General features: G+C 41.5%; 1 protein-coding gene across 1 annotated transcript in view; it reads right to left on the bottom strand.

Moving 5' to 3' along the window:
• Positions 1–57: 57 nt before the first annotated feature.
• The window catches only part of dip2ba (disco-interacting protein 2 homolog Ba), a 44,642-nt gene continuing 29,586 nt past the window's right edge, over positions 58–15,113 (bottom strand). Inside the window, exons 15-38 of the mRNA XM_067592106.1 lie at positions 14,932–15,025; positions 14,576–14,695; positions 14,319–14,433; positions 13,467–13,606; positions 13,155–13,291; positions 12,596–12,676; positions 12,356–12,483; positions 12,034–12,148; positions 11,149–11,350; positions 10,916–11,028; positions 9,048–9,128; positions 8,734–8,857; positions 8,494–8,615; positions 7,723–7,834; positions 7,079–7,188; positions 6,814–6,944; positions 6,494–6,662; positions 5,771–5,941; positions 5,441–5,502; positions 5,240–5,297; positions 5,046–5,120; positions 4,663–4,837; positions 4,407–4,530; positions 58–4,276 (exon numbers count right to left, since the gene is read on the bottom strand). Of these exons, the coding sequence (XP_067448207.1) occupies positions 4,024–4,276; positions 4,407–4,530; positions 4,663–4,837; positions 5,046–5,120; positions 5,240–5,297; positions 5,441–5,502; positions 5,771–5,941; positions 6,494–6,662; positions 6,814–6,944; positions 7,079–7,188; positions 7,723–7,834; positions 8,494–8,615; positions 8,734–8,857; positions 9,048–9,128; positions 10,916–11,028; positions 11,149–11,350; positions 12,034–12,148; positions 12,356–12,483; positions 12,596–12,676; positions 13,155–13,291; positions 13,467–13,606; positions 14,319–14,433; positions 14,576–14,695; positions 14,932–15,025 (3,012 nt within the window). The 3' untranslated portion in view covers positions 58–4,023. The remainder of the gene's footprint in view (positions 4,277–4,406; positions 4,531–4,662; positions 4,838–5,045; positions 5,121–5,239; positions 5,298–5,440; positions 5,503–5,770; positions 5,942–6,493; positions 6,663–6,813; positions 6,945–7,078; positions 7,189–7,722; positions 7,835–8,493; positions 8,616–8,733; positions 8,858–9,047; positions 9,129–10,915; positions 11,029–11,148; positions 11,351–12,033; positions 12,149–12,355; positions 12,484–12,595; positions 12,677–13,154; positions 13,292–13,466; positions 13,607–14,318; positions 14,434–14,575; positions 14,696–14,931; positions 15,026–15,113) is intronic.

Genomic DNA, 15,113 nt, shown 5'->3' with positions numbered 1-15,113 from the left:
TCTTGAAGCTTCTAGAGAAATGTTTGTTTGAAAGAGGAGGGAAAAAAAATGACAAGATACTCTGACAAAGCATTTTTTTTTATTTGACATGAAACACATCCAATGACACTGTGACAGTGTTTTGTCAAGTAAGACATGTTGTTAGAAGTTATCGCACCATTGACTAGTTCAGAATGTCTTTGCTGCAGCTCGACGATGCATAGTGAACAGACAGTCGTTGAGGTATACATTGTGGGCCCTTGAGTTTTTTGTTGTTGTTTTTTTTGTGTGTGAAAGATCCTAATTTCATTACCTCATGTACATTTTGTGCTTAGAATAACTTTGGAGGTTTGAAAATGAGCGCCATTCCTCACAACACGACAACTTGTTAAAACTGAAATAAATATCAGAATGAAAATGGCGGGCGTGTGTGTGTCAGCTTGCATTGTCCGTGTTGAGTTGCTTGTTGAGAGATTTTTTCATCAGATCTCAGAGCTGATGAAAACTGGTGATGATGAACAATTTTAGAACAGAGCAGTGAGTGAGAAGTTTGAAAATGTTGGCATGGAAAAAGAACGACTTATTTTCACACAAAAAAAAGGGCGTCCAGAAAGAAACCTTTGTAATGACATTGGAGGACAAAAGTCTGTTAACTTTCCCTTATTGAATAGCACCAATGTCTATTGAAAAGGCTTGAAGGCCAACATGAAATTATAAAACTTTATTAAAACTTGTCCGAGTGAAACAGTAGCAACAAAGCAATTATCACAGAGTAGCTCAGAAGGTTCACTTATTCGTGAGACTTGCCCCAGATACTGGCTCGCATACATGTCAGTGTGCGTCACTGAATGGAGAGTGGTTTATCGATGTGTCGAATGTCAAGCTTTTTGCAGAAGTTGTGCAGTTTCAAAGAAAGATTACATCAGGAAAATATTGATGAAACCCCTATAAAATATATTAAATTCCAATTTTGGATGGAAAGAATTAAAATACAGTGGAGGCGACATTAAAAAAAAAAAAAGAAAAAGGAAGAAGAAATTTTTAAAAATGGTTCAATATTCTGGGATCATTAAAAAAAAAAAAAAAAAAGGCAAACCTTGTTGCACCAGAAAAGCCAAATATCACTGTTAAACTGGACACACACTCACTCACACACACACACACACACACACTCAGACACAGACACGCACACATAAAATGATATTGGGAAAGTGCACATTGTTCCTACCAAAATAATCGGAAACTTTTTGCTCTTTTGCGATGTGATACCATTAAATTAACAATGCAGAAAAATGCTGTCAAGTATGAAAGATCAGTCAAGTTTTATCAACAAAGTTCATTTCCATGTACACATTAACACCAGTAATACAGTATTTGACCTCTAAAATACAGTATACAGACGACATCCTTACCCTCATTAATCACCTCCTGTTGCCTTTTAAAGGAGGATTCTGACTTTTTTTTTAACACGGGTTGCTTATAACTGTTACTCTGATTGTTCATTCCTAATTTTCGTTTATTATTTTTTTTTCAGTGTTACAAACATTCATAAAGAATTGGTTTAAATGGCATATTGATGAAATGAGAAAGGCATGACTGCAAACTTAAAAAGAACAACCCCCCCCCCCCCCAACCCTCCTCTAAAAACGTGATATGTGTGTTTTGAGTTATAAACTGGTGTCTTGATTCCATGTGTCAAAGTCAGTGGAAAAGTTCTTCATTTACACTAAAAGCACAGCTAGAAATGAGGATTCAAAAATAAAAAGTTCCACAGGTTTCAGTAAGGCAAAGTTCAGTCCTCATTCTGGATATCTTTTAGAAATTCAACAGTCCATAATCAGAAATGCAACCATGGTGCTTTACTGTATAAAGGCACTGACTTGCCTTCTAATTATCTACATTTCCCTAATCAACTGTGATGCTAAGATTCAATGAAAGATGCTCTTTTCTTCAAGATGGGTCACACGGACCGTAAGCTAGCAGCTCGCATCAGTTTAAGCCAGTAAACTCTGCTGACCCTCAACAAAAAATGTCATCTCCAGGGACACTTGCTAGTTTGTTCTGGACCTCCCGGCTGTGTTACACAACCTTATTTGCTCTCTAGATGTTCAAACTTTCCTCAGTTCTGAGCACTCTTAGGACTTTGAAAAGTCCATAAAAACTGAGAAAACCCCATCTGCTAATGAAGACTATGTATTATGATCAAAAGCTCTGGAACAAGCAGACCATGAGTTGATATTTTGTTTTAATCAACTGCTATTTTCAAAACTCGAATCCACCAGCACTGCCTAGCCCCAGTTTGTGCCTCTCACGCTATGAAAAATACATGTTGAACGGGGCTCCGTTTCTGGGAAAGCAGGAGACGCGGAGCAGAGGTCAACTCTGGGAGAGAGCGCGGTGCTGAGACTGGCAGAGCCATTCCTGGGGGAAGGGAAGACATAATACCACGGATAATTTCTTCACTTCTCTCATCCTGGCTGTGTGACTGGCCAGTAGGTGTAAATATTTAACTGTTACTGTATCATTTTATTGACCTTGAAATAAAAAAATAAATTATCTGTCATGAAATATGACTTTTGAAGCCCAGCCTGGTTGGCAGCCTGGGGAAAACGAAGTGCTGAAACTGAGTCGCAACTTGAGAAACGGGTTAAAAATCATTTTTATCTGGTAACAGATGGAATATTTATTTTAAGGAAAGCCGTTAAGATTCTGGAAATACCTTCACACAAACAGTAAAAGTTGTTAAATAACCTTCAGTGTTTTTCAAAGGTCAACAGGTAATTATTTGTCAGAGAAACAGATGCTACGTGCTGCGACTGGAATATAATAGTAATACATGTGAGGCTCAAACTGGGGCTAAGTTCTCCCAAAATATTCAGCATAGTCACTGCCAAGCCAACCAGTACACTGCTGTGTGACTCTTCCGCACGTTACAGGTTGTTTTTTTTTACCCCTCGGTCCGCGTCTAGACATTGATTGCACTCCCAATTAGCATACACACCCAAACACCAGGTATAGCTTCAACTCTTCTTCTGAAAAATGGTGCTTTTAAAAAAAACTGTATTAGTACGATCACAATCATAAGAGCTATCTAACGGACCAACTCCTACTCATACTGAAAATGAAGAATCTGTTTTCTGCCCATCAGAGCTCATCCAGGTTTGTATGTTCATGAAGCTAGTCTTTCTTTTCCCACACCAACAAATGATTCAAGTGCATTTTTTTTTTAGGACATTTTGTGTGACAGCGTGTCTGCTGGCGTATACAGTATGTGACGGGAGGTGAAAGCCACGGTGCACCTGGTCGCAAGGTAATATGTCAGAACTGCCCATGTCGGCCGCACTTGCTGGTGGCACTTTTTTTTTTTTTTTTTTTAATACTGATGTGGATTTGCTCGTGTGAAAGCAGCAAACACATGGGGGGGTTGTCTCCTTGAGGCAGGCGAGACAGGAAGTGGACTCAGAGGTGCGAGGACTTAAAGTGCAAGGGGGAAAGTTCCAGCTCCTCTTAGCAGTTCCGGTGCACCATCCTGCCATCAAGAAGCAAGGGGGGTAAAAAAAAAAACAAAAAAAACAAAACAAGCACTCAGTGGGATGAATGGTTCAGCATAAAAACCAAGGAATGGAGAGTGGGGAGGATTTCGTTTTCATTGATGAGAGTATGTACTTAAAAATGTCTTTAAAAAAAAAAAGCATGAATTGGAGCGATGAGGGAGAAGCGGGATGCGCAGAGAGGATTGCAGATCAAATTTCCTCCTGTTGACAGATGTGTCTTGTATTTCCCCCCAAAGCAAAACTCTCAGTGAACCTGGACCGCGGCGATCGAGCAGGTGGAAGCAAGGAAGTTTCTGAGAGGGAAGCACGTTCTCGTTACAGTACTGGTACTGTATTCGCATTCCTAATATTGTTTGGTGTTTTGAATGTGTGTCTGAGGTTTAAACATTGGGGTAAGCTACTGTACGCACCCCCCAAGTCCTTCTCCCTCTACGTCTGTTCTCAGAGCTGGGCTCAGTTTTCTGCATTTTCATCAGTAGGCGAAGGGCGATCACATGTTGTAGGCCACGTAGATGGGGTCCAGTTGGTCTGCCAGGAAGGAGTCTCGCAGGTGCATCCTCTGCTTCTCTCCTCTGGAGTTGATGGGAATCACCCCGGGGTCCACGATGACCACCACCCCGACGATGAGGTGGTGCTCCTCCAGGACCACGTTGGTGACGAGGGGCACCAGGTCCAAGGCCTCCTGCTCCGAGCCGCTCAGCTCCGCCACCACCACCAGCAGGTTGGTCCATGTAAACACAGCACTGAGGGGCAAGACGAGTGAAGAGTACGTTACTGTGAGAACTACAGGCTGTGATTGCTTTCAGCGAGTTTAAAGTCTATAAAGGAAATGATTCATTATGCACGTGAGCAGTCGTATTTGAAGAACCTCACCTCTCTGCGATGCTGCGGTGAGATCGAGACACAGACGTCTCGATGTCGATGGGGTGATAACGTAATCCCCTCAGCTCCAACGTTTCATCAAGAGAGCCGACCACGAACAAAGCATCATGACGATCTGCAGCAGAAACAAGTGTTCCATTATTTATAGTTTAGACAAAGAGAGGGCTCAAAAGAAATCACTTCTGAAAGTCACAATAATGCAGTAAAGTTGCTGAATGTGATCGACTTGTTTGAAATGTCGTCTCACCTCCACTTGCATCCAGCAGCTCAGTCCTCTTGATGAAGCCCAGGTAGCCAGTCCTGGCCCACAGAGTGTGGGGCTCCCCAAAGCTGAGTCTGGTGTTGAAGTGGTCTGCCTGCAGGCTCTCCTCCCCATAGATGGTGTAGTAGCCACTGGCACTGTGAGGGCTGTTCACCCAGATCTGCACAAAGACAAAAAGGAGAACGAATGAGGCCTGGATGTATGTTTTGTATTTGTGGGACGTCTAAAATCTGAGCGATTAGGTTTTCCTTTTGAGATAAACAAAAAAAATCTTTTTTTTTGTGTCAAACAGCTTCACTCTGTGCTGGTGAAACTACTCAATATGTCGTAGAGTCATAAGAGGAACATGATCCTTTCTGCCCACTCACCTCTCCAAGATGGGAATCCCCCAGCGGGCCTCTGGTCTCTGGGTTCACTATGATGACCCTCACCCCCGGCAGGATCTTAGAGGAGCACATAAGAGGAGAGTTTAGCTTGAGGGATAATACAACCACTTCTATTACCTCTCTGGGTCTGCGGCCAGTACATGTATTACACAAATGAGTCAATAATCAATACTTACAGTGCCTGACTCCATGAGTGGAAGACTCTGTGGCGCTCCTCGTTCCACCAGCCTCACCCTGAGGGACACGGACAAAACACGGCCTGTCAATCATTCTGATCGATCTGAGGGACCCATCTTGTTTATTTCCACTAATTGCATCGTGTGACCACTTCACATGATGAGTTGTTTTTGTACTGTTTAAAGCGTCTCCAGTCTTACCTGTCGTGACGCAGAGACTTCATGTCAACATAAACGGTGGAAGGATCCGGTCCAGCGGTGCCCTGGTGACACAGAGAGGAAAATAAAAATGATGAAATGTGAGAAATCAGACTGAACGTGAGACTTTTTGGCTCATTTAGACCATCAATAGGTTATTATTATTCAGTAATACTTCAGGTTGACATGGAAAAACATTTCTGTAGAGTAGAATAAAGAGAAATGTGTGCAGTAAGTATAAATTTTACAAAAAAGGCAGGTAAATGATGCATACAACACCAACAAATTAGTTGTGTTAGTGTGAGTTCTCGTGTGTGTCCGTATGAAACCGACCTGCAGGCCGATGGCCAGGTTGACCCTGGAGCCAAAGGCAGTGCTGACGGCTCGTGGCGACAAGCCGAGATCTTTGAAGAGCTTGGAGAAGGACTGCGTGAGGGCGAGGCGAGGCCGCTCCTCTGCTATCACCACACAGCTCCGCACACATGACAGATTCAGACCCCGCGCCTGGAGACACGCACGGCTTAAAAGGTTATTCACACTTTTAAAAGTTAAGTGTAAACTGATCTTGACGCTCATTAGTTGACATTTTTAACCAAAGTTCTTTGAAGTAGCAACAAAATATAAAGCAGAGATATTGAGCTATACAGAACGACAAGAACCAGATTCATGACTTTAAAAAAAAGATAAAATTTGACAGATAGATGTAAACTTTCACATGACGTCAACACCTTTTAATAAGTCTGCTATGTATCCGTCAGATGATGTTCTTCTGTAACATACAGGTGTGCAAAAATATTGTTCATTCTGTTGAAATCTTGAAACGGATACTTATTGCTCACTTGCTGCGTTTGACTGATTATAGCCTCATCATGTTGTTCTCATTACACCATTAAAAACACAATCATTTTAAATGATTGATGATGAAACAGGTGTTTATTAGTTGCCTTCGCAGCAGATAGGATTCCCGTTTGCAACTAATTTATCTCTGTGTTATTATTAGAGTAACAACAGATATGACAGAGCAGTCATCTTAATTGTTTTGGGTGTGATTCTGACCTTCAGCATCTCTGTCTGCGTTCCTAGGCCCTTGGTGCAGAGCTCCATGACAGAGTAGGAGCAGAATGTGTCTCTGATCTTGTACTGACTGAGCGTGCTCAGCCACAGAGGCAGCGAGCTCTCCAGCTCCAGTGGAGGGATAAGGATGGACTGGTGACCTGAGTAAACACTGGAGCAAAAACACACTCGCTATAGCAACAACAGACACAGCATGTTATCTGAAATATGATATTCAGTCTGTGTTTGTGTGTGTGTGTGTGTGTGTGTGTGTGTGTGTGTGTGTGTGTGTGTGTGTGTGTGTGTGTGTGTGTTTGGGATACCTGGAGAGGCACCACAGGACGAAGCCCAGGCCACAGTATGGGTCCAGGCAGATGGCTATTTGGCGTGAGGAGTAGAGTTCACACTGCAGCTTAATGGAGCGGCACAGAGTACTGACTGCAGCATGAGACATCTGAAGAAGAAACAGGAAATGTACATAAACTCTTAAAAATACTTTGTGCTGCAAATAAGACATACAGAAATGATATTCATGTCATCCATGTAGATTTACTTTATGATCTACAGCATTTCTGATGATTTTTTTACCTTGACTCCGGTCAACATGCCCGTGGTAGACACACTGAAGTCCAGGTAAGCCAACATCTCAGCTGTAGGGGGTTTGTAGATGTGTGGAGGCCGCTTTCTGGGGAGATCATCTGTAAGGAGAGAGAAGAGGAATCTTTCATTTATTTTATTTGACAAAATAAATTCACTGTTTTACTGTTAGTATCAATGTTTCCTAACGGGAATGCGCTGCAATCTGATAATTATTCAGTGTTATTGTAGAGTGGGAGGATGCTATAATGTAAATGTGCCTTTTAACTGCACATTTAAAAGCTATCTCTGGTCATGTGCTACTTTCAAGAACTGTCTTATTATTTTATAAAACAGGTGAATGTTTGCTGAACATATTTAGGAGTAGAGAAGGTTAATCATCCTCTCAGTAAATAAGAGAAGAAAAGAAGTATTTTTCCCAGTGTGTTCAAAGTAAAGCAAAGAGCAAACAGGACACCTTGTGGTCAGAAGTGGTACACATGTTGGTCTCAAGTTTTTGTGCTAAATCCGGTCTGTCCCCAGAGATGTTTCATAAAGGCAGTATAGTAACCAAGGCCACACTTATAATAACTGCAGTCACAGTTGTTCATGTCAGGCTTCTAATCTGTTCTAATTTGAACAGATCTCAACCCCACCTGTATCGATGATAGTGGGCCATGTCTTGACGTTGACGCTGGCAGCAGCCTCCCTGGACCTGAGGATCCTCATGAGAGGCTGAGTGGTGAGGATGCAGGCTGCTTTGCTCACCTGTAACACGAAGCAAACGTACAGAGAAGTTCATTCAAGGACACAAACTACCAACCTTTAACAAGAAAATCCTCCATTTAAGACATTGAAGTATTGTTATGCTTTATTGATTTCTGTGGTAAAATTACATTTTATTTGTTCCCCTACAGGGAGACAGGTCAAACACAGAACTACTCACTTCACCTCTTCATCTGGTTTTAGATTCAGTTACTTGCTTAAAGGCACTTCAATGCTTAAAATTTGCTCAAGTGGTGCTTAAAAAGTGTGGTCAATGTAATCTTGACTACATGACTTATCTTATAAGGTTTGGTGACAAACTTCTCAATTGTTTTATATAGATACTGTAAAATATGCTTTAAGATGTAATGCAGAAAAAAGAGGTTCAGCAAAATCACAAAAAACATGTTCCACTTGCATGACTGGGGTTAAATGGGAAAACATGTTTGCTTTGTGCTTCAGGTGCACTGACTCTTTACGGAGTTGTCTAAGATGAAACAAATGCAAAGACAGTCTGAGTAGGACTTGTTGCACATGAATAAATGTACATTCATCACTTTATAATCCTCTGTTAATGCTTGATTTAATAACACTATGTAACAGAAGCACTATTTATCAGATACTTCTTGACTTTAGCTCATGATATTGTGGTGTACACTTACGTCGATGATCATGCGGACAGTGGGGAGAGTAGCAGCCAGGTTCTGAGGATGGGGCGGCCTCACCGTCACAGGGATGACCCCCGCATAGAGACAGCCATAGAAGGCAGCGATCAGGTCAATACCTGCAAACAAATAAGAGACAGACAAGAACCTCATTAGCTACGATATTCTGGTTCTTTTTCACTTTAAAAATAAGGACAGAGCTATAGTTACGAGGGGTGTGTATATTTGTGTTTTCACCTGGGGGATAAAGCAGCACCACGTTGTCTCCTGTGTTGAGGCCCCCTCTCTCCAAAAGGGTAGCTGTGATTTTCTCTGCTCTCTTGTGTAGCTGAGCACAAGTGGCTGTGCACACTGCCACCCCCTACAGCAAAAACAGAGGAAGGACAGATGAACTCACACCCAACAAAATGGATCACCATTAGCACCGTCATCACGGCTAAATATAAGACAATTATGGGTTTTTTGTGTGTGTCGGTACGTATATGTGATGCACTGATTCTTACTACGAACCAGATTCTCAGATTGATTCGATGAGAGTGTGTTTACTCTACCTTTGCATTGAGCAGCACATATAGAACATGGTCTGGGTCAGTTTGGGCTCTCCATTGCAGGGCTTCAGACAAGAACTGGTGCTGAAAAGGTACAGAGAGGAATGTGTCATCACATAAAATGTCAAGAAAGGACAGAATCACTGAAAACTACACAAAGCTGCATCATTAACAAATAATAAACCATTTAAAAATGACTGACAAATAAAAACATATAAAATCTGGCCAGAAAACAATCAGATATCAAGTCAGTTCATTTCAAATTGATTTTGTGTTAAATATAAAACAGAAAAGTACGTCAAACATTTTCTGTGACGCTTTTGACCTCTCACTCAGAGACGGACAAGCACACAACAGGAACATGGCAGTGTCCAGAGAGTATTTTTCTGCCAAGTGCAGGGTCATGCTGGGACCATCTGCACCTGGTAGGGGGCAAATTGGAACCACTGTCAAAAACTAACAAGCTATGAGCCTTTCAAACAAAGGGTCTTGACACCTTTGAAAAGCTTAAAAGAGAAGTTTCCAATAGCTATTAGAAGCTTGGTGTATATTTCTTCAATAAAATTGCTTCAAGGGAACAATCCACTGACTATTTTGACAATTAAATACATAATCAGTATTAAATGCATTATTAGCTTCTTGATCAGTAGTGTCAATAAGCTGAGGAACTAGCCAGCGCACAGGTCAGAACAGGACAGGACGTGAAAGCAAAGAAATCCTTTAAAAAGGAAGAAGCCGAGTGAACATTGGGCAGCACACAAAAAAAACAACAAAGAAATAAGGTTAACACCATAATGTTCTCTGGACAAACAAACATAATATATAGCAGTGTCACATCGCTAGCCATATTAAAATCACTGGCTGGCTTTGTGCCATCTGCTCTCTCAGTCAGACAGGTCGTCAGTGAATCGGGAGTCAAATCATGCAGACTGGCTGCTCTGACCACTCATCAAAGCCATGCTACACACGGGGGAGCATCACAGTGAACACAGCAGGCAGAGGTGCACACCAAAAATGTTCCTAATAAATGCTTTTACAGTATAAAATGATATGGTTTCCAGTGGTCACATATGCTAGAAGACTGTTATAATATATAATAATCCTTGCTCAAAGCCTGCATTACCTCCTTAAAGCGCATTTGGTAAACTTTTATTCACTTAGAGTGGATGAATGACAATTTATTGAGCTGGTTAGCTGCTGGCCAACTCCCGTTTTACACTGATAAATGGAGAAGGCAACTCAACTTCACTGTTAGTGTATTACTGTATATGAGTTTATGTGTGTGGACCCCTGCTGGCCGAGGAGCCAGCCTTGGACAGTCATCTTTGTGCGTCGGGACAAGCTGTTGCTGGTGGTCGTCAGGCTATTGCGGCTGCAAAAGCACATCTGACTGACAGAAGCAGCGGAAGCAAGGACAGGTGGGGCCAGACTAGAGCCTTACCATCATAGTGGGCCACATACAGAGCTAAAGCCCACCCCGAATAAAGGCAGAACAACAACAGAGATTTTAGGAAAAGACATCAGCATCCATTTTCCCTTCACAGTTACACAGTCACATTTAACTGAGTAAACATGAGAACACATTCAGAGCATTTCCAGTGTAATACATACATCAGTTTCATTTGAATAGATTTATGTGTTATGTACAATAACTCGGAATAGCAACAGCATAAAGTTTGTTAGTCTAGATGTTAATGTCAGAGTCATAGATTCTTCAAATATAACTTTTCACGGTAATACAAATTAAACACAGTGATACAAATTAAACTGCAGAAAAGACATTTTCCTAACACTGTGCGGAGAGATGCCACATCTATTCATAGAGTCAGTGTAATGAAAGTGTGGTTTGTGGTCTGTGTGTCAGACGGTACCTTTCGGATCAGATCCTGGTCCTCCACCACGCCCAGCTCTCTGCCTGTGGCCTGAGCGATCCGTTTCCCTGCCACCAAGTTGCCGACCAGCATAGAAGCTGGACCAACATCCACTGAACAAATAAGAGACAATCAGAGTCATTTATACAGTGACATATTTACATGTTCAATAAAACCAACAGTACAAACCCAAAAACAAGCAAAATCAACGACAACTATAAAAGGCAACCTACCTGGCTGTTTCTGGCGTGGTTTGGGCATGTTGGTAACGCAGGTGTGTGGGCACATGAGGATGTTGCAGGGGTGCAGGTTTCCCTCCAGAAAGTTCTGCTTGGTTTCACAGATGTGGATGCCTCCGAGAGGCGTCTTTGGGAGGGTGTTGGCTGGGACGAGCGCGAGGCAGTACAGGCCAACCTGGTGGATACTGTCAATGGCCTGTGCAGAAGATATCCATCATGTCATATAGTTTCATGAATGCTACATGAACACAGCATATCATAATGTCTCCTCATGAGGAAAGGCTGTTGAGTGTCTCTCTTTCTCTAATTATAATCAAGTTATTAAAGCTTTTATTTTATCCATCATGATTTTGAAATACAAACAACTTTTTCAAACACAATTAAAGACATAAAGGGGAGAATCTGTGGCATAATAACAGTGACAACAACTAAATACCATCATAAAAAAGAAAAAAACTTATTGAATCTTCACAAAATTTTGGATTTGGTTGTGACATTAACATGGATGCCCCCTGAAACTCGGTTCTGATTTGGAACCGGTTCTAAACTGAACTCTATTCACTTCTTTTATTGGTACTTGAAGAAACCAAGGAGTGAGATTAGCAGAGTGTAAAATCTGGTTTTTAAACTTCACTCAGTATTTTGATGTCAGAAATTATTTTGTTATTTTATTTTTATTAATTTTTTTTATTGACATTTCAGATTTGTTTCAATATTTAGTTATATTTTAAGTATAAATCAATTCTAATCCTGTACTAATTTATTCTTTTTTTAAAATCATAATCAAAAAACTTTAGTGATGAAAAAGAACTGATAAGAGTATCAAGAAAGAACCGGACCATTAATACCAATCCCCTAGACATTAGATATGTGCCCTACCTGCAGTACTCGACTCATCCACTGGAAGCTGTCCTCCTCACTGGCGTCAGGTCTCTGCTCTGCCACGATCACTATCCTCTCATCATAAAACACTGTCACTGAGAACACAGCGATCCTGCACAGATATAGATACAGAAGTTATTGCTCTTACTTAAAATATCAAAATATTATCACTATTTATATGGGTGCATGTATTGCTTCAGTGTAATCTGTACACTCATGCACCCTAATATGGACTGAAATTGTACACGCACACACACACACATACACACACAACAGTGAATCAAGCAGGCTGACAAACAGCGAGCAGGCAGTGCCTCACCTCCCCCTGTAAACTGTTTTGACAGGCTCCACTGCGAGCGCAGTGGCCACCAGGTCGTCTGCGTTGTGGCGTCGCCCGCTCACCATCAGCAGCCCTTCAATCTTCCCCACAACAAACACCAGGCTGCCCTGTAGAGGAAACAGATTTAACTCAGCATGAGAAACAGAAGTCTCGGCCGCTGTAATTTGTCAGAGAAGTTTTGATGAGCAAACTCTTTATTTTTATGTATGTGCGCCTTACTGGTCCTACAAATCCAAGCAGACCAGTGCGAGTGAAGGGAATTTCTCCTATAGGTGCTCCAGCCTGGTTCACAGGGATCACCTGTAGGAAAGCAGAGAGACCAAACATCGGACATCCAGAGAATAGTAGAATTTTGAAAAGAGTTGAGAGATGCTGCAGTTAAAAGCATAGTCAAAGTTGGCGTATTGTACAAAAACATTACATTTAAGTCCAAGACAGAGAAAATTGTAGTGAACAAATATAAGAATTGGGAAGATATGGGGACTTGAGTCTTGTGAGGCTTCTTATAAGTAAATGAAAGAATAAATACGATGCAACTATTGCATGATGTATGTTGCACCAGGTCTACAGAGCCGATCCCAGATGCAGAAAACACTTGCACAAGTCACCAAGATGTTCAAGTTTTTAACTATGTTTCTTGGCTCATACTAAACCATGTATTTAACAGTGACTGAATGTTTCATGTTTTTTCTACTATGCTCCACTATTTTTGGAAGAAAAAAATGTGGGATGAGTCATGTTTGTAGTTCTTAAACATGGGTTTCCAACTCTGACAGACCTCAAATGTGTTTTTGGTGACACCAGGCAGGCCGTAGTACATAGTGCCTCCAGCTCGAGAGTTGATCACTATCTCTCCTATTTCATCTGTCTTGCACAGCTGAGGAGGCCCGTCTGGCTTCACAATGCACATCAGAGCTGAAACACACAAACAGGTCACAACATTAACATCAAGTATGTTTAAGAACTTGTATTCTGATGTTGACAGAAAGATGAAGAGGTAAATAAACTACGATACAGTAAGAATGGACAGTAAAATGTGGCATCTGCTGCACCTCTGCAGTGCCGATTAAAGCAAACTGCACTGGCTTACCTCCAGGCATGATGTGGCCCACATCCTGAACAGTGAGAGCAGAATTTTTGTCCTCTGTGTTCACTCTGATCACCCCGTGGCTCAGCCCGCCCATGGACAGGATGGCCCTGGCTGGCAGAGGAGCTCCTCGTGCACCAGGCCTGCAGAGAGTGCATAAAAAGAGAAGTGACAGTGTGAGAGTAATGACAGGCCAGACAGAAAGGCGACAGAGAGGTGACACACTGTTGAGGTCTACTGATAAACAAATCAAGTCTCAGTCTCAAAGTGCAGTTGTTTTTTTTAAATTTATAAGTGTTTTTATCTTGAACAGGAATGAAAAAATATGCTTTAGTTTTGAGTTGCTTTATCCTAAAAGTAGTGAAATTATTTTAGAGCATGATGTGAAGAAGGGAGGTGAATGTTTAGGTGACAACAGTAGTAATACAGTGGATGTTTGTAGGTGCAAAAGGCATGCAAGTTGGTGTCAAAACCACAAGTCAAGTGTTTATCTCTCTTGCACTCATTTCCTGCCAGATGAATCTGGTAGTCAGTTAAATAACAGTCGTTTATGTTAATTAAAACAAAACAGACAAATTAAAATAAAAATCCCAGCCCTAACTGTAAGACCCACTGAATTTGAGCAACTTAATGATGAGTATTATGTGCAACAAGCTACTACTGTTGTTTGAGTGAAAACTGCACTAGTTTTGAATCCCCTTGTATCTTCGCAGAGCATGTGACTACGCAGATGTGGTCTAAAGAGATCACAACTCTAGCAACACTTGTAGTGTAAAGAACAACTTGATTGTTTTTGACCGACACGTTTCGGCTTGTGGCCTTCATCAAGGTCATCCAAATCCGCAGATGTGGTACCTGCGTATGGCCACAGTCAGCACCTCAGGAGAGGTTGCACACGGACAGATGACCTCAGGCTTCAGACCATGAGACTGGAACACATTCAGGAAGGCATCACATGACGACACAGACCCTGATAACAAGCAACGCATGAAAACATGATCAAAACAGAGAAGAAGTAGTAGACAAAGTGCACAACTCTATACATTAAAATGACTTTACACAGTAGTTTCTCGTTACAGAGGGACCTTGTTTATGCAGGAGAAGTGACTCACATGGGTTTGCTCCATCAGCCACTATGAGCATTCGTATGGAGGACAGGTTGGTGTCCCTCTGATCCTTGTGGGCCATCATAGCCCAGTGAAGGTCACGGCACTTCACCAAGGCCACACGAGCTATAAGAGGGCAAAGGGACAAGTTATATATTATGCACTATACAAATGGTTTCATCCAATATGTGACTGCTTTTAGCATTTGAGATAAAACCATCTTATAATACCATTGTGTTACTATTGTCTGACATGTAGAGTCTCAGTTTTATATCTCTGTTCTATCACTTAAAATAGAAAGAAAATAAGCAACTATAGACAGACATTAGACTCTTAAACAGCAATGAAATATCAAACCATACCTTTGTGAATGTGGACCCTCTGCACCCAGGACATGGGACAGGCTTTCATGACAGCATACGGTACTGTGATCGTGTGGATTCTGTTCATAACACTCTGTAAGAAGAAAAAAAAACACACATTGTAAATCTCAAGGTGCTCTAAACATTAAGAAAGTCTGGATACACAGAACAAACTGTTGCGT

The sequence above is a fragment of the Thunnus thynnus genome, chromosome 6 (genome assembly GCF_963924715.1).
Source record: "Thunnus thynnus chromosome 6, fThuThy2.1, whole genome shotgun sequence".
Taxonomy (NCBI): Eukaryota; Metazoa; Chordata; class Actinopteri; order Scombriformes; family Scombridae; genus Thunnus; species Thunnus thynnus.
This window is presented reverse-complemented; position numbering and strand designations above follow the sequence as displayed.